Here is an 18,956-nt window from a genome sequence, read left to right as displayed (position 1 = left end):
CTATAGAATTATAGCTGCTATTCTTTTCCAGAGTTTAATTCATGGGAGATGAGAAGGTAATCTTTCTTGTGTCAACCAAAGCTAATTTCCTATGGTTCTTTCTTTAGGAAAGCAGAAGGATTGAGTAAATGTTAAATTAAATTGTCAAAGACTACATTTTCCTTCCCCAATGAATCCATTACTGTCAGTAGTACTTACTGAATAGCTACAGGGCTGGAAAAAGGGCACAGGAAAAAAGTCACAATTAGAGACTAGAAAGTACTGGTGTAGTAATTAGGTTCATGGATATCTTGTGTGTGTGGGAGGGTTCTGAGAAGTGATTGTAGTGTCTGGGAGTAAGGAAAATATATCTTGAAGAGGCTGGAACTTGAACTGGGCCCTGAAGCATGTGTTGGATTTTGATAAAGTAATAACCTCACTTAATGAACCACTTTCTCCTTAGAGTATGCCTGACACAAGAACTTGAACTTCTTCACAGAGGCATGTTAAACTTTTTATTGACCTTCAGCTTACAGATCTCTGAGACTCGAGAGCAGTGGTTCTCAACCTTCTGGCCCTTTAAATACAGTTCCTCATGTTGTGACCCAACCATAAAATGATTTTCGTTGCTACTTCATCACTGTCATGTTGCTACTGTTATGAATCGTAATGTAAATATCTGATATGCAGGATGGTCTGAGGCGACCCCTGTGAAAGGGTCGTTCGACCGCCAAAGGGGTCGTGACCCACAGGTTGAGAACCGCTGCTCGAGAGGAAAAGCTGATATATATCCTGGTTAGTGTTTCTAGCCATAGTATTTCTTCCTCGAAGACTATCTTCTCCCAAAAGAAATAAGTTCTTTTTTATGTCAGCTAGGATGTTTCTCTAAAGAGAGAAAGTTGTGCTCTAGCTGGTTTGGCTAAGTGGATTGAGCATTGATGTTTCTATCTCTCTCACCCTCTTGCTTCCTCTCTGAAATCAATAAAATATATTTTTAAAAAAGAGAGAGGAAATTGTTACATCCATAAAAAGAACTTGGGGAAAGGTTTTATATTAAAAATAGAGGCCTGATGCACGAAATTCCTGCAAGAGTAGGCCTTCCTTCTCCTGGCTGCTGGCACCCGGGACCCGGGATTCCCTCGCAGCCCTGGTTTCACCCGGAAGGTTGTCCGGTCTAATTAGCATATTACGCTTTTATTATTATAGATAGCTGATGATGCTACCAGAACATGCCCCAAACTCCCACACCGCTGTCTGGCAGGAGAGAAGCTCCCTTCTCTTTCTCTGGGTGAGAGATAGACGGATGGATGGATAGAATTTGCTTTATGAGCATGAGACTAAGCAATCTTTAAATACTCTCCAGGTACTACTGCCCTCAAAGAACCTCCCTGTAGAATTTCTCAATCAGTGCTTGTAGCAGAACACATGCCTTTGGAATACTCTGTGTTGAGGTGGGCCATCGGGAGCACTTGTAGACCTAGCCTTTGATTTCCAAAGTACTTTGGGGCCCCACTCCTCAAAAAAGCCAACAGGGGTCACTTCTAGTTTCTATTACAAACCAAGACCACATGGCAGTGGAAATGGAATTACAGCAACTGAAGCAATTTCATTTTGAGTCTTAGTCTTGCTATCTGGAATGGGATGAAAAATGTGAGTGAAAGTGAAAGTTGGTAGAGATGGGGAGGCCTAAAATAGTAGCAGTTAAGAATTTGGAGATGAACTGGAAATGCAAAAACCCCAGTGGCCCACTTAGTAAGTGTGAAATGCCACTGAGAGGTGATGGAGCTCCAGCCCACGGAGCACTCAAGGTCACAGTCAGGGAGGCCCCTCCCTGGCAGTGCTGGGAGAGGCTGTAGTCTGGCTGAGTCTAATTGGAAGGGTGCTCTGGGGGTCAAGTTGCTCCCAAGTACCTTTCCCACAGCCTCTCATGTCCCTGATTTCTCCAGGGAGCATCTAAGAACAGCTTTGATAAACATAAAGACAAAAGACATGCCCAAGGAGGGCAGGAAAGTCAACTTGGGAACCTCTAAGCATCCAGGACCAGGGCCCCGGGTACCTTTTAGCAGAGGGAAGAGAAAGCCCCCACACCGTAGTGGCAGAAAGGGATTGCTTTTCTGTTCAGTATTCCAATAAAGCCTTTGATGAACTTATTCTAAGAACTTATTTTAAGAACAAAGACGCCCAGCTCCATCTTCCTCTTGGGCTCCTTCACCTGCCAAGGGTGCATATGAATGAGAAGGTGGAGTGGGATGGGGTGGCTGGAGCATCCTGGCAGGTGTCTTTAACATGGTCCCAGGTGTTCGGATACCTTTCTTTCTCTTCTTTGAGAGCCACGGGTCAATGAGGCTTATAGAGGCCAGGCATTGTCTACCTGTTGTAATTGGAGGGACATTTCACAACTAGATTTATTGGACTAACACCCATCTCCCCCTCATTTAAAAAAAATTAAGTTTATTGAATCTTATTACTCGATATATCAATTCCTTTTCTTTACTCTCATTTTTTCTTTATTCTTTTAAATGTGATATTAAACACGTAAGAAAGAATAATATCATGTGAATCAGAAGGCGTCATAGTAAAGTAACATCTGTGAAACCACCTAATATGCTTTGTGAGATGCAAAGACCAGCGTAGATGGAGTCAGGTCCCTGATTTTTGGGGACTATAGCAGGGATCTATTAATCTAATCATGTCTAGTAACAACTAGATGACGTCAGCTTCCTGCAAGAAACGGCCTTTCCTTGGGGTGGTGGAGGGAACAGGAAGAGGCAACGGCGGAGCCCTGTCCCTGCCTGGCTGGGGAGGGGCTGCAGTAACAGAATCCGTTCTGCTTCCCATTTGCTTTGTGACTTGGGTTTAACCTATTTGTGCCTCAGTTTTCACACGTGTAAAGTAGGGATGTGAATAGTACCAACTAAATGAGGTTGTTATGAGGTATAAATGTGACTCGAAGTGAAAACTTCTTGTCACAGAGTAAGCACTTCACAAATGTTAGAGGCTATTGTGATGGGGAGGGTGAGAAGAAGGATAAGGAAAGAAGGGTGAAATGAGCAGAAGTTAAATTTCCCCACAAGATCACTTTTTTCTTGGCTTAGTTCTGTCCCTGGCCTCTTTCATATTGGCACACCGAGCAGGGAGACCCAGATCTGAAGGGCCTCCAAGGGGAGTTTAAGCTGATTTAAAAAAAAAAAAAAGGCCCATGGGCCCTGGCCAGTGTGGTTCAGTTGGTGGGAGCATCATCCCATGTACCAAAGCGTCTTGGGTTCAATTCCAGGTCAGGGCACATGCCCAGGTTTCAGGTTCTGTCCCCAGTCAGGGCACCTGCGGGAGGCAACCAATTGATGTTTCTCTCCCTCTCTCTCTCTCCCTTCCTCGCTCTCTACAATCAATAAACATATCCCTCGGGGGAGGATTAAAAAAAGGGCCAAAGGGTGAAGTGGAAGGCCCATCTTATAACTGAAGTCTGCTCTTGGTGAGTTCCTCCCCTGCTCATGGTTGGGACTGATCAGAGGAATCCCTGGGAGTCCAATGAAGGGGAAATTCAGGGCAAGGCAGAGGAAAAGGCAAGCACCATCTGCAGTGGACAAAACCAAAACATCACTCCCATGTTTAGAAACGTCACTCTTGGGAAGCGGTTCCAAGCATTTTGCCTATAATTTTCATCCATCTGTCCAATGGCCTTGCTTGAGTTCCCATCTCCAAGAGGCTTGAAGTCTTGGAAGACAAAAGACCATTATGACAGGATCTGTTGAATGCTCAACTGCAAAACAGGAAGTCCAAGCAAAGTATGTGGGGAAGGGGTGGCTGAGCCCCTGCTGAGGTAGGTCATCTGGACCTTCATGGGGAGTGTGGCTGCCTAGCCTACAGACGGGGTGGGAGTGAGACCAGGGAGGAGGGATACATGAGGCAGAGAGAGGCCGGGAGACAGTCAATGTCGAAGACAGAGAAGACAGGAATCGTTCACAATTGAAGGGTGAATTTTTTTTTATCAGATCCTACATGGGCAAAACTGCCCCATTGGGCACAGCGATCAGGTCTCTGACCCGGAAGTGATCGTGACTGTTCTGTGCCTCTGGGGGTCCCCGCATAGCTGAAGCTGGGCAGCCCCCACATGAACACGCCAGAAAGCCTGGCTTTGCCTCACCATCCCTCACTCCCTGGTGGCAAAGTCACCCGGTCTGAGTAACTGGATGGAGGGGGCAGGAGGGAGAAGGGCCCCACTTTGAATGGTGGGGGGTCACCTCTGAATTCTCTCTCGCAGGGACATGTCTGGGGTATACACTGTAAAAGAATGAATTAAACCCGGGAGCTGAGGGCAAGGATCATTAGAAGACTTTTGTGTGCATATTTTGTAAAAGATCCTCAAAGGCATAAAACCTGCACAACGTGAGTTGTTCTTGAGACGGAATGCCCTCATTTCCAATCAGGCAATCCACGCCGTCACTGGCACCAAAGAAAAGAAGACACGCCCCGGCCACATGCCTCTGTACCTGCGACAGCACCACACCGGGCGCCGTTGGCCTCCTTATCCCGGAACAAGGTTACACTTGACCCAGGAAACGGGCGAAGCGCCGGCCATAATGGAGAGAAAGCGTGTCCTGGTCGCCGCGCAACCCACACACGTGCGATCACAGCACACGCAGCACACCCAGCACACCCACCAAAAAAAATAGCGGTTCTGTTCCTCAGAGAAAGGAAGGAGAATGGTTACTTAGAAAGTGTCCCAGACAAGCTGTCAGATTGAATTCGGAGGCTGGAGTCTGACTCCGGGACAGGCCTGGCTGGCGGAGCTCCCTGGGGACTGGGGTTTCCTGCCTGCTTCGCTTACAGACAAGGATTCTTTGTTTCCAGCTCTCTCTCTCTCTCTCTCTCTCTCTCTCTCTCTCTCTCTCTCTCCCTCCTTCTCTATCTCTCTCTCTCTGGCGAAAAAGAAAAAAAAAAGCACACACAAAAGCATGCTGCTCTCCAAAAAGGGTCAGATCGAAAGCAGACAAAACATTAACTCTGGAATTTCAAAGGAAAACAATTTTTTTTAAAAAACTAAGAGAGCAAGCTACTGTCTATTCTGTAATAATAAATCTTGCCTTTGGACTGCGTGCACACACACACACACACACACACAGCCAGCAATCATCCCCACTTTTGCTAAAAATGGATTAGAGGTATTTCATCATAAAGGAAAAACACAGAATGACACAGTTCTTAACAGGCCCTCCCGTGAGTCCCCCATAGCTTTGGATTTAAGTGCTCCATAGTGGACCTAAGCCGGGCCGCGGAGCCATAGGACCTGCTGCATGGGAGGTGTTATTTACTCCCTAAAATAACAGGGCATTACCTCACAGCGTTACAGGCCTTTTCCGACGGCACACGTGTTCCAGACCACCGCCCCCCCCACACACACACACACTACCCCGGCCAGGGCGACAGCGCGCGGCCCATGCCCACGCGGAACACCCAAACACACGCTCCCGCGCCCTCCACTCAGGGTGCCACGTCCCCGATGCTGGACCAGGAAACACGGGGTCCTCTTTCACTGCATGATACATACGGGGGGTGGGGGAGGGGGGGCGCCAGCTTTAGGCATAAATATTCTGCACTCATCCATGTTCTCCCATTAAAACAAAAGTTCTTGGGGCATCTTTTCAATTTTTGGAAATTTCAAAGATGTAGAAAAGCAGAGAGGAGCCCAGCTGGCGTGGCTCTGTGGTTGAGCCTTGACCTCTGAACCCAGTGGGGCACATGCAGGAGGCGGCCGATCAATGATTCTCTCTCATCCTTGATGTTTCTATCTCTTCCTCTCCCTTCCTCTCTGAATAATCAATAAAAATGTATTTTAAAAAAGGGGGAAAAAAGAAAAGCAGAGAGGAAACTACTGAACCCCATGGCCCCTTCATCCTGCCAATCATATTTCAGCCCTGCTTTCACCCCCTCCCCCTCCCCCTCCCCCCTGGTCTTTCGGAAGCAGATCCCTGGCTCCGCCCCTTTGCTGAGCTTCCTGTCTCACAAATGACACAGCCCACTTTCAGTTTCCTGTGCTCATGTCACACTGAGGCCTTGGTGCCCCCGCAGGGCACACTCCTACTCACCCCCAGGAACTCCCCTGGTCCCTTCCCCCACACGCAATGTGAACACACAGGGTTGCCCCATCTGCGTGGCTCAGTGGTTGAGCATCGACCTATGACCCCGGAGGTCAGGGCACATGCCCAGGTTTCAGGTTCGATCCCCAGTAGAAGGCATGCAGGAGACAGTTGTCTTTCATCATTGATGTTTCTCTCTCTCTCTCCCTTCCTCTCTGAAATCAATAAAAATATATTCACACACACACACACACACACACACACACACTCGGCTCCCGCACCACAACTCCCGTAAGTGCACGACAGACGCAGGCATATTGGCCGGTGTCTTCCTTGTCTACCATCGTCCCTTCCTTTCAATACCCACTCCCAGCAGGACCATGCTGCATATTTCTAGAGGCTTCCCATCAGCCTCTACAATTCAGCCAGAAAGGACGTCCCAGAGAGGGCGTAGCATGGTCTCTATCACCCACACTCCAATGCACAGTATCAATAACTTATTGACCCATTGGTGACTCTGACCATGAGCCCCTCAGGGTAGGTGCCGGCTGTGCACCCTACTTCCTGGGCTGGGCCTAGCGTCCCCTACACCTGGGTTCTTCATAAATGAAGAGATGAATGGATGGAGTGGAGAAGGGCAGGGATCACAGACGCAGTCCATTCCTGACTACGGTGCTGAGTGACTTAAAGCTCTGCCACCTGCTGTTCGCTCCCCGTGGCCTTGGCTGGACCCGCGCCATCTCTGGCCTCCAGTCCCTTCTGTCACAGGAGAGGTTGGAATGGAGGATGTCCAACTGTAGCATTTAATGATTTTCCATCCCTTCGTTACTCTCAGAGCTTCTCGTATGTAGCACGTGGTTTTCTATTTGAGGATATCCAGATTCCTAGTATTCCTTAATAGTCCTATAGGTGTATCTCCCTGATAAGATGCTAATCAATGTGGTGGTCTCATCCATGGTATCACCGTGCCATAGGATATGGTGGCTCCTTCACCATCCTCGGCACAGTGCTAGCATAACGGTGAACCCTCGACGTATTCTAATTCTTTTGCAATAAGAATATCATTATAGTTAGAATTCACGAAGCTAACACTGAGCACTCAGTGGTGTGTCAGACAGTGTGCTAAGCGATTTATGGGCGCATTGTCTCGGAAGGGACACTAAACAGCCTCCTTTTCTACACGAGGACACTGAGGCCTAAGAAAGAGTGAGTGACTTGTCCAAGGTCACACAGCCTGTTGCGTTCAGAGCCCGAGATTTTAATCACTGTTTTAATGCTGAAATGTGAGATGAACACCCGCCTTAGGTAAATCGAGAGCATTCATTAAAGAATGTTTCAGGTGCTGGGATTAAATACACTGAGAGGTGAGAGGCAGCCTGGAGGGAGGAAGGAACACCAGAGGCCTCCATTTGCACCCGCTCTGCTCCAGCATCTGGGGGACTTCAGATGAACCCTGTCCACAGTCTGTGTCCCGTTGCTTCATGGACAGAATGGGATCATGATAACCATGATAACGCCGGTCCGGCCGTCTCATGGGGATGGTGGGAGGCACAGACTAGATCCTGGACAGTGAAGAGCTGCAAAGTGGGGGCTGCTGTGTGCACAGGCCCTGCCCCTGGAAACCGCCTCGAGAGACTAAGGGCTCTCGCGAGCATGGGCTTGGGGCCTGTTAGGCATTTTGCCGTAAAGGACGCAGAAAGGAGTGTCTCCTGCCCCCTTTCCCACACTTGGCCTGCCAGCACACAGCCGTTTTCTCCATCAGCTGCGGCCCTGCAGGCGACGGGGCTCCGAGGCAGACATTGTGCCCCGTGGGGAAGCGGTGCTGCACTCGGCACAGGTCCTGACCGGCTTCCCGGGCTGGGGCTGGACGCTCGGGCTCCACGGGCCATGGAGGGTTTGTGCGTTCCAGGAGTTCATAAACAGGGAGCTCAGTCTCCTCCACCTTTTGGGGAGTCAGAGGCCCTTACACAGATCCAGCCGGACCCCGAGGAAGTGAGGGTTGTGCAGGCAAAGGAGAGACCTGCTGGCTCTCGCAGGCTGCGTGTCCAGCTGAGGACACAGGAGTCAGTGGGCCTGGCTACAGGACGTGCATGTCCTTGGGAAAGGCCACTGAGCTTCTAGAACCCGTGTCCTCCCTGTAAATTCAAGTTACCACCTACCTATTCGGGTGTTTTTTTTATTTTTATTGATTTCAGAGAGGAAGGGAGAGGGTGAGATAGAAATATCAATGATGAGAGAGAATCATTGATCAGATGCCTCCTGCACATCCCACACTGGGGATTGAGCCCACAACCCGGACATGTACCCTGACTGGGAATGAACCATGACCTCCTGGTTCTCAGGTTGATGCTCAACCACTGAGCCATGCCGGCTAGGCCCACCTATCTACTCTTTAGATACATACGATGAGGGCATATAAGGAAAAAATCCCTGAGATATGAACGATGCACTAAGGTGAAGTTGTCAAATCAGTGATGATTATACCATCATCAACGACAAACCCTGACCAGGTGGTCCTTTCACTCAGCCTGCACCTGCATTAGTACATCAACTGGCCCTGCTCTTCCTTCTTTAGGTGGATTTGGGGCCACGAAAGGTCAAGATCACCTGCCCAGAGTGGGGCTCTGAGACGGTCTTGCTTTCCTCTTTCTAGCGTGTGTCTGCACTCTATGGCAGGGCTTCTCGATTTGGGCTACAAGCTACAGAGTAACCCAGGGGCTTTCAGAAAAGTTTCCACGCCCACACATCTCTCCTAGAGATTCTGAATTAACTGGTCATGTTTGGGATCTGAGCATCAGCCTTCTAAAATTTTTTATTTTAATTTCTGCATTTTTATTGTTGTAAAACATACAAAGAATTTACCATTTTGGCCATTTTTTAGTCTGTGTTTCAGTGGCATTCAGTGCATTCATGTTGTGGAAGCATAACCATCAGAACGTTTCATCTTTCCACACTGAAACTCTTGTCCCATTAAACAAGAACTCCTCATTCCTCCTCCCTCTCCCCCAGGCCTGGGAGCCACCATTCTACTTCCTGTTTGTCTGGCCAAGGTACCTCATAGGAGTGGAGTCACACAATATCTGTCCTACGGCATCAGTATTTTTTAAAAAGCTCACCAGGTGCTTCTCTGTGTAGTGAGGACTAGGGGGTAGTGCCAAGTGGGGGTGCATATGAATTCATCTTTGGGGAAAGAGGATAGAATAGGCATGCAGGTGGGGGTGATAGTGGGAAAACTACAGGAACAGAGAAAAATAATGGGGGAAATTCAAACCTCTGCCCAAACTACGCTTAGGCCAGGTCTTGTTTCCATGGAAAGTCAGCCAGAGGGGAAAGGCTGTCTGAAGGGGGACCATGAGCAGCAAGGGATGAGGATCCCACAACCTGGGTCTGAGTCCTGCTCTGCTGTCGAGTCCCCGGGTGCCCTTCAGCGAGCAATTTAACGTCGCCCGGCCTCACTCTTTCCATCTGCAAAATGGGGAGAACCATGTCTACCTCCCAGGGATGCTGCCAGGCTCAAGAGCAGAGGCCCAGCACGTGAATGTGTCTGAAGCATCACGGATTCTACACAGACGACGGTGGTGGCTGCTCTTGCAAACGGGCAATGGATGCTTCCATGCTGTATGACTCAAGTGCATGAGCCCTGATAACGAACGGTGGAAAGAACACTGTTCCAGTTGGCTCCCCTCTATGACCAGAGACTATTTCATAAAGGCGCTTCAAGGCCGCTATAAATTGAATGTTAAAAACTCGTCTTACTTCGTGGGCACAAATAGCCTTTAGAGCGTGCAAGCATTTTCAAGAGACAGGCGGGGTGACTGGGCCATGTGCAAGTCAAAAGGCATTCTAGTCTGATAAGAGCATCGAAGAAGCATTAATAGACATCACCTCCTGAACTTCTTTCCTTTGTGCCCGGTGCCAGCACCTGCCCTGTGTGAAGCGCGTGCACACACACACACACACATACATACACACATGCACACACACAGCTGGTGCTTCAGAGGGACTCTCAGTTTGTTTGGGGGCTCTGTGTGTGTCTTCATTTGAACGAGATGGAGCCAGGATTGCAGTGCATGTTCTCTTTTATTTTCCCATTTAATATTTTAAGAAATAAAGGTAGGGATTAGAGAAAAGCAGAAGAGAGGAGGTGGGGAGGCGATTGAATTGGGGGAGGATAGAGAGGCCTGATGAGCTTTGTCTTGCTAATGCACTTTGTTTTGCGGCTGATGGCCGCTCAGACAGATTCAGACCACCTCACAAGGGGGAGGCGACACAGCAGCAAGACAGCTCAAGTGGCAAGCGTTACTGGGGACAAAAGACGCACCTGCAAAGCGCAGCCCTAATCGTCCCTGGAGGCCAGGGCCAATGCTGGGAGATAAGTGCCCGGCAGCACCTGAATGAGATCTGGCAGCGCAGCGTGCATCCGCCGGGATGCTGCTGCTAATTCATGGCAGGAGAGGGTTGCTGCCCAGCTAGAGCGAGTGGCTCCTGTGATGCCTGAATGAGCCCGGTGGCCTTAGAGATGTACTCCCTGCGCACAAAAGGACCAGGGAATGCACTGCACAGGTAGGGGGGAGGGCTGAAAGCTAGGAACCCTGGGGGGAGCAATGTGTTGGTTATTAATACAGTTCAACTCAGCCAAACTGGCTTCTAAACCAAGCTCTCTAGTTAAACCCGGAGTCTCATCAGCCTTAGCCTGTGGGGCTGGAGGAACTTTCAGGGTTCTCCGTATTCCCTTCCTCCCTCCATTCCTCTTGCTCTCCCTCCTCCCTTCCTCCCCTTCTTCCCTCTTCCTCCAGGCCTTCCTTCCTCTCTCTTTCTCTTCTTTCCTTCCCTCCTTCCAAGAAGTGGGTCCCTATCTGCAAGTGAAAGGAAGTTCCCCAACGGAAACAGATGGAACCAGAGTGGCTCTGAATGGAGGCAGAGCCCTCACTCTGTGGCCCCAAGTCATGCCTAAGGAGCCACAGCTGGAGAGTCTGGGTTTGACCGGAACTGACTTAGTTCAGCCCCTTCACTTGATGCGAAACTAAGGCTCAGGGGTTGAAGGGATTTCCCCAAAGTAAGCCCAAAGTGCCCTGACCTCCAAGCCAGGGTGTTACTCTAATACATTTTCTCTCCCTTTAAAAAATATGTTTTTATTGATTTTTTAGAGAGAGGGAAGGGAGGGGAGAGAAGATAGAAACATCGGGGATAGAGAAACATAGATCGGCTGCCTCCTGCACTCCCTCTACCGGGGATCGAGCCCACAAGCCGGGCTTATGCCCTGACCAGGAATCGAACCAGCGATCTCTAGGGTGCATGGGACGATGCTCAATCCACTGAACCAAGCCAGCTGGGCTACATTTTCTCTCTTATCGAGATTATTAAATAGGCCATCAAGTAAAATGTGGCTTGGACTGCAGAATGAGACTATCTAATTTAGTTTGCATGGCAAAATTAAATAAATCTGATTTGGAAAGGAAAACAGTAGCATAAATAGGACCGGCCCAGGTTAGGGTAGGGGAGAAGGAAGCAAATGAAAACCACAGATGTTTACAATCAGGTTCATCATGTTGTATATTTTCTCCACTACATTTTTTTGTCATCATTTGATTATAACTTATGAACAGGAAACACAAAGTCCTATGTGATCAAAGGTGTGGCCTTGGCCAAGACACCCAGGCTGTTTGGGTCTCTGGTTTCCTCCATAACCCGTGAGGATTCTGAAACAAATGGTCTCCAAGTTTCTTCTGTTAAAAGAACATTATGTTTCTCTGGAATATGATACCGTGCTACTTTAAATGCAACCAACACTAAAAACTTCTGCCTTCATTCTATATAATGGCAGGTGTGCACTAAAGAAGAAGCAGTGAAGGAGGGAGCAAGGTAGAGAGAATGTCTGCCGTACTCCTATTCATCCCTCAAGTCCCCACACAAGAGTCCCCTCCTCCAAGGAATTTTTATTTTGCCTTGGGCGGATTTTTCTCATTCACATTTTTTTCTCCCTCAGATCATTCTATTCACTTGTTTAAATGCCTAGAATCTAACACAGTATCTGGAGCAATAAACCTTTACATTATTGTTTCAGAAATAAAGATGTTGAGAAATGCTATTGTAATCTTTGCTAAAATTGTCACTGGCAAACATTGTTTGCTGAGTCTGTTTTCTTTCTCTTTAACCAAACCAAACCAAAACAACGAGACTAAATCCTCAAATCACCACTTTGGAATTGCTAAAATTTGTTCTCAAAACTTTGAAATGTAGCATTGCAAGCATCCCGACAATCTTTATTTCATTAGTTTCAACAGGGAAAACCCAATTTCCAGCTTGGAGAGCGAGCGATATCCATTGCATTCTATGACCGAACATTTTCTTTTTGTGGAGTCACAGCTTCAAGTCATATCTTTACGATATTATGACACGACATTTTAAAACCTTGTGGTATTTTTTTTTCCCAACTAGTGGCACAAGCAGGATCAGCTTTGGCGCCGTGTCTCGTGTGCTAGAGAAAGCTGTGTGGAATCAGAGAGCCGGTGCACAGGCCGGAAACCCCCCCACCCATCTCAGCGGCATGGGCCCGTGCCCGCCTGTACCGAGGAAAATTCTAGGCCCCCCAGGGAACAGACTCACCTTCTTTGACACTCAGCCGTGGCGACTGGTCTGTGTGGGAGGGGGTGTTATAGGCCAACAGTGAACCTGAAAGGCAAAAGCAAAAGCAGGTTAGAACCAAGACTCTGTCCTGCGATGAAGAGTAGGAGGTGACAATGAGAAGGGTGTGGGAGGGGCAGAGACAGGGGGATAGGACAGGGGACCCATGAGTCCTTGAGAGAAAGAAAAAGTCACTGTGATCCATTCTGGGGACCGCCATAGCTTCCTGGGTCAGGGTCAGAGTGGGTGAGGACAGAACGCTCGCCGGTGGGACACCCCCACACCCTCCCAGCGGCCTTCATGCTTCAGAGCTCCTCGGGGCCACGCCACGTCATGGCAGGAACACGGGACGGGGAATCAGAACACCAGGGCCTGTCCCGGTTCTGCCCCCCACACCCCGTAAGCAGCTTTATATGTCTAGACCGTGATTTCTCATCAGCAAAATGATGGGGCTGAACTGCAGCCGGGGCTGGCATGCTTCGAGGCCGGCTGACAGTGCAGGCTCTGCAGGCCCGAGGCACAGTCGCGGCCGCACATTCTTCTGTGTTTTTGTTTTGTTTTGTCCACGGGCCAGAGTTGGCCAGCGCTGGCCGGCAGCTCGGGCCCTCCAGGCCCTGGAGGAGAGGTCGGCTGCCCTGACGGCCTCTGGTTTCTGTGCAGGTCCCTTTGCTGCTGGGCCAGGCGCTCAGATGCTCAATCACTGCGCTGGAGGAGTGGGAGTGGGGGGTAGGGAGGGGTAGGGGAGGTGGCCGTTCTCCCAATAGTAACTTTGCCAACTAAACGCCAGGCATAATACCTTGGGTTTTCTGTCATCCCTGAGGGCTGACATACAATCTTTTAAAATGAAACTTTAACGGGTACCTAGTCTGTACCGGGCACTAGTGCAGGCATTTTAAAGGCATGATCGTTTTTTTCCCCGGCTGGGTGGCTCCCTTGGTTGGAATGTCATTCCATACCATGAAAAGGTTGTGGGTTCGATTCTTTTCAGGGCACGTACTTAGGTTGTGGGTTCGGTCCCCAGTCAGGGCACATATGGGAAGCAACCGACTGATGTTCCTCTCACGTCGATGTTTCCCCCTCTCTCCCTTCCTCTCTCTCTCAAATCAATAAGCATGACCTCGGGTAAGGATACAAAAATAAAGGCGTGATAGTTTTTGTTGTCCCTTCTTTCCTAAAACTGGTTTTGTTCCTTAGATTCAGGCACATTCAAGAGTTTTATTTTGTAAAATGTGAGCTTCCCCCCGCCCCCCCCCCAAGACTCCTTGAGATTCTCCTGGGGAAACTAGGGCGCTCCCCAGACGGGGCTGGAATCTGCTTTCACGGGGGACACGAGAGCTCGACATAAGCGCTGGAGGAGGAATAAGTCTTTCACCACAGCCCTCCCTGCTCCCTGGGCAGAGCGGCCTGGCTCGGGTGCCAGGGCTCCGGGCAGGGACCGGGCTGGCAGACACTCCTATTTTTAGTCTCCAGCCAGGGCAGGGAGGCGAGTGGAGCTGCTGCCTCACCCAGCTGTGGGCGTTCGGTTGCGTGCCGCCCAGAAAATGTGTGCCCTTCCCAGCCAGACGCCGAGGGAGAGAGTTTTCTAAAAATCATCCATCTGCCTAGAACCTCTGACTCCTGGCCTGGGCGGCTTCTTTCTGGCTCTGAAATCGTTTCAGACAAGAAAGAGGAGGGCGGAGGTGAGATTGAGCCTGCTCAGTGATGGAGTGTGGCCACGTGGTTACCGGCTTAGAAAGGAGACGGTCACACACACACACGCAACGTCCAAGGACCTGGTGCCTTTGGTTATTGCATTCTCAGAAATATTAGGGACCAAGTGAGGCTGGGGCAACCTTAAGATAGTTGTTATGCAAATCAGACTTTAAAATTAGAGCCCCTCCCCCATGCCCTAGCCCCGTGGTCGGCAAACTGTGGCTCTCGAGCCACATGCGGCTCTTTGGCCCCTTGAGTGTGGCTCTTCCTAAGCCTTAGGAGTCCCCTAATTAAGTTAATAACAAAGTACCTACCTATATAGTTTAAGTTTAAAAAATTTGGCTCTCAAAAGAAATTTCAATCGTTGTACTGTTGATATTTGTCTCTGCTGACTAATGAGTTTGCCGACCACTGCCCTAGCCAGTTTGGCTCAGTAGATAGAGTGTCAGCCTGCAGACTGAAGGGTTCTGGGTTCGAGTCCGGTCAAGGGCACATGCCTGGGTCATGCGCTCAAAAAAATCTATATATATAAAAGCCGAAGGGACCGTTATAACCAGACGGCTGGATGACCAGCCAGTAGCTATGACACATACTGACCACCAGGGGGCAGATACTCAATGCAGCAGCTGCCCCCTGGTGGTCAGTGAGCTCCCATAGCCAACCTCCCACGGCAGGCCAACTTCCTGTGGTCCCTCCACCCCCCCCCCCCCAGATTGGCCCTGATTGCCAGCCTGGCCGAGGAACCCCACCCATGCACAAATTCGTGCACCAGGCCTCTAGTATATTAATAAAATAAAATTAGAGCCCCTCTTACCACTTAGTAGACTTGTGATCCATCAGTGTAGCTCATCTCTCTAAGCCATGGGCTCCTCATTTATAAAATGGACTAATGGTAACACCTAGTGTGGCCTTGTAAGGACTGAATAAGATGATCCATATAAATTGCTCCAAAAGTCCTTGGCTCATAATAAGTGTTCAATCAATGCTAACTATCATCATGGCTACTTGTGTATCCCTTTTCCCACAGACACCACGATTACATACAATAAAGCTGTTATAAAAGGGTCGCGGAGCATGATCCCGTCCTCTGGAATCAGAGTTACGAACGGGTTCTCCTGCAAGAAGGAATAATCCCCCGCGCCCGGAAGGGGGTGAAGACATGGAACCAAACGTTCCAGGGGAATCAGAAAACGTCTCAGGAGTGAGACCAAGAATGTCTGCCTCTCTGTCCCCGACATTCTACCCCCCCCCCGCCCCCCGCCCCGGCTGAAACCTCACGGCTGGAGCAAATAAAGAAAAATGATGGTCTCCGAGGAGCAAGCTGCCTGAGTCATTAGTGCAGATTTAGCTAAGAGCACGAAGCTTAGATAAACCGCATTTATTAAATTTCCCCCCGGGGTGAAAGTCCTGGTTTGGGCACACGTGAATTCCACAGGAAACTCCCAGAAAGCCAAGAGAAAGGGTCCTTTGACCTCCGCAAAGCTCGCATGAAATACATCTTTCATGGTGACCTAGGGAAAGGGTTTTGCCCTCAAGACTGTTCCAGGGTCAAGTTTCACTCCTAGAAGGAGAGGCTGCCTTCCCGGGGGCGGGGCCGCTTTCAGGCATCTAACCCCACCCCAGGGACCACCATCCCCTTCCCTTCTCCATCCTTATTCACTCCTCGGGCTATGGAGGGTGGCACAGCACACTGTTGTGTTAAGGAAACTTGTTCTGATGGGAGGAGGTCCTCCCCAGAGCCTGGCCTCCTGCTCTGTGACTTTGGGTTTCTTTCTCCTGCGTTGAGGCTCCTTCTGCGTGAGGCTAATGTCCACTGAGCTCCCGTCTTTCCCGATGCCCCCTCCTCAGAGTAAACGGGCTGAGATGAGGGTGAAGGCAGCCAACTCATCAAACGCTCGTTGTGGCAGGCGCTCTCTATCTGTTCTCTCGCTGAACCCTTACACGAGCCGCATAAAACCAGTATCACGTGATTCCCCTCTCACTGCGGAGGAAACCAACATTGAGAGAAGTCAAGTAACTTGGCCAGGATCACACAGCCAGAAAGCCCGGGAGGCAGGAACCCCATTCTGGTCCAGCAGACCCTGCGGGCTAAACTGAAGCAACACACCGCTCAATATTGGTGTTGGAAGTCAGCACAGTGCTAACCTTTGGGGAGAATGGGGTGATGATGGAGAGTGGGCACAGGGGGGCTTCTAGTCTATTCTTTGCTCTGGGGGCACTTAAATGAGCGCGTGGATTCACTTTGTGATAATCCCTTGAATGGCACATTCAGGAGTTCTGCACCCCTGCATACGTTTCACTTCAATGACGACAATTGTTGGCGAGCTTCTTTGTCTTGTATCAGTGTGTGCACACAGGCGTGTGTGTCTGTCTATTTAGTGGGGGCCCCGAGAAGCATGAAGTGGCTGCTGTTCAGAATGGAATGGCCTTCCCAATGTGAAAACAGAAGCACAAAACCAACGTCCACTTGGGATCCCTCCTGGAGACAGTACTTGGGACCTGAGCAAAGAGGGGAATGAGCAGAGTGGCCCTTTGCAGGTGTGGGGCAGAGCCGACAATGGGGCTTTCTTCAGCTCTGCACTGCCCCCACCCAAGGGGCTCTTCATCGGGGACACCTGGAGCAGGAGCGACAACGGGGTCCCGGTGCCAAAGCCTTTGTCTCCTGCCTCACGCAGTCAGCCTATTGAATCCGGGTCTCCCTTTTCTCTGCGCCGTGTCAATGGCTGGGGTGGGGAGGGTGGAGGGCAGAGGGAAGGAGGGCCTGGCTGACGGCGGAGTCCAGGGAAACCTGGCCTTTTGTGCTGCGGGGACCCTGTTCTCCTTTCCTGGTCGGACCCGGGCCTGCAAGGGATAATACTTCACCAGCTTAATGGCCCGGGCCCATCACCTTTGCCCGACTGTCTGAGCTGCCGGTGGGAATGCCACAAGATGCAAAATGTGTTTCCCATTAAGTTTAAATTAAAAATGAGAATCAAGACAGATACCCACTCTGTGGCCTCCCTGTCACACAACATATTTCATCTCTCGTGCCGCTACTACTGAAAAACACAGTTTCTTAGCCCGGCCTCAGTGGCTCAGTGGTTGAGCATCAACCTATGAAAGAGGAGGTCGGGGTTTGATTCCTGGTCGGGGCATATGCCTGAGTTTCGGGCTTGATCCCCAGTGTGGGGTGTGCAGGAGGTAGCCGATCAGTGATTCTCTCTCATCACTGGTGTTTCTATCCCTCTCCCTTCCTCTGAAATCAATAAAAAATATATTTAAAAAAAATAACACAGTTTCACAGAATTTTTCACAGGCCAGACTCAGTTATACATATGGAAACCAACTTTTTGGTAAAATGAAGAAAGACTTTCTTCTGCCCATGGTGCCCCACCCAGGATCTATTGGGCTCCCAGAAACCCCCAACTCCCCCCAGTGGCCCCACGTTTGAACTGCCAGCTGGGGACCGCTCTCACTTCCTTTGAGGTCCCACCCAATCTCATTTCCCGCAGCCACGGCTGTAAATAAGGCCCATGCCAAGCGGGCTGAGCCCAGAGAGATACCGTGGGGCCGCCCGTCAGGCCCTGAGTGGGCACCGCGGGGAGGAGAGAAGGACACGGTTCGTGTGGTGAAGGGTTTGGCTTAATCTGCCTCATTCCAGGAGGCCACAGGCAAGTTTTCGGAAAGCATTTATCTCTTGGGACAAATAAAAACAGAACAAGCTGTGGGGAAAGTGGTCTGGCTCTACATGGAAGGCCCGGTGGAGGAGGCTGATTCCAACACAGAGAAGGGACGACGCTGTGGTGCAGGTTAATGCCCGAGCTCTGCGGGCCCATCTCCACGCAGAGGGGAGGCTGTGGGCCTGGCCTCAACCCGGGACTTAAGAGGCCTGGGTCTCAGATACCAGCGGCTCTCCACTGGCCGTCTGCCTTTGAGCCAATTTCTGAACCTCAGTGGCCACAGCTTTAAAATGGGGATTATAAATAGTCCGAGTGGTGTCCACAAGGGGGCGTCCTGTCCACGTACACTAGTGAATGACACCTGGGGAGGTGCACACCTGAGCCCTAGTGTCCCCAGGAGGTCCGGATTGATCCTAAGTGCTCTGTGCATCCTCCCCAGCCCCCCTCCCGCCTCCCCCTCAAGTGTGGGCAGTGTCACAGCGGGACCAGAGTGTGGCCACTCTGTGGGGAACAGCCTACAAGCCCAGGCCTGAAGGACAGGCACCTGCAGGCAGGCGGGATAAATGCGAGCATGCTGGGTTATCAGACCAGGTGCGGAGCGGTTTGATGTTGCTATTTATTCTCCACCCCGGACAATTCATTTACAATTTGATGCTTACTTTTATTTATTTTTAAAAAAATATATTTTTATTGATTTCAGAGAGGAAGGGAGAGGGAGAAACAGATAGAAACATCAATGATGAGAGAGGATCATAGATCGGCTGCCTCCTGCACTCCCCACACAGGGGATCGAGCCCGCAACCCGGGCATGTGCCCTGACTGGGAATTGAACTGTGACCTCCTGGTTCATAGGTCGACACTCAATCACTGAGCCACACTGGCTGGGGTTCAGTGCTTACTTTTAAAGCTTCCCTCCCAGACAACC

The 18,956-nt window shown here is 50.1% G+C and overlaps 2 protein-coding genes across 2 annotated transcripts in view; both read right to left on the bottom strand.

Moving 5' to 3' along the window:
* Positions 1-4,067, bottom strand: part of LOC102441546 (Friend leukemia integration 1 transcription factor-like) — a 21,450-nt gene extending 17,383 nt beyond the window's left edge. Inside the window, exon 1 of the mRNA XM_023762546.1 lies at positions 3,979-4,067. Coding sequence (XP_023618314.1) covers positions 3,979-4,067 — 89 coding nt within the window. The remainder of the gene's footprint in view (positions 1-3,978) is intronic.
* A 540-nt stretch (positions 4,068-4,607) lies between these two features.
* LOC102441238 (Friend leukemia integration 1 transcription factor-like) overlaps positions 4,608-18,956 on the bottom strand; it is a 73,527-nt gene continuing 59,178 nt past the window's right edge. Inside the window, exons 6-7 of the mRNA XM_023762545.1 lie at positions 12,663-12,728; positions 4,608-4,657 (exon numbers count right to left, since the gene is read on the bottom strand). Coding sequence (XP_023618313.1) covers positions 4,608-4,657; positions 12,663-12,728 — 116 coding nt within the window. The remainder of the gene's footprint in view (positions 4,658-12,662; positions 12,729-18,956) is intronic.

Source organism: Myotis lucifugus, unplaced genomic scaffold (assembly GCF_000147115.1).
Source record: "Myotis lucifugus unplaced genomic scaffold, Myoluc2.0 scaffold_250, whole genome shotgun sequence".
Taxonomy (NCBI): Eukaryota; Metazoa; Chordata; class Mammalia; order Chiroptera; family Vespertilionidae; genus Myotis; species Myotis lucifugus.
Note: the sequence above shows the minus strand (reverse complement) of the source record. Positions and strands in the feature narration are given on the sequence as shown.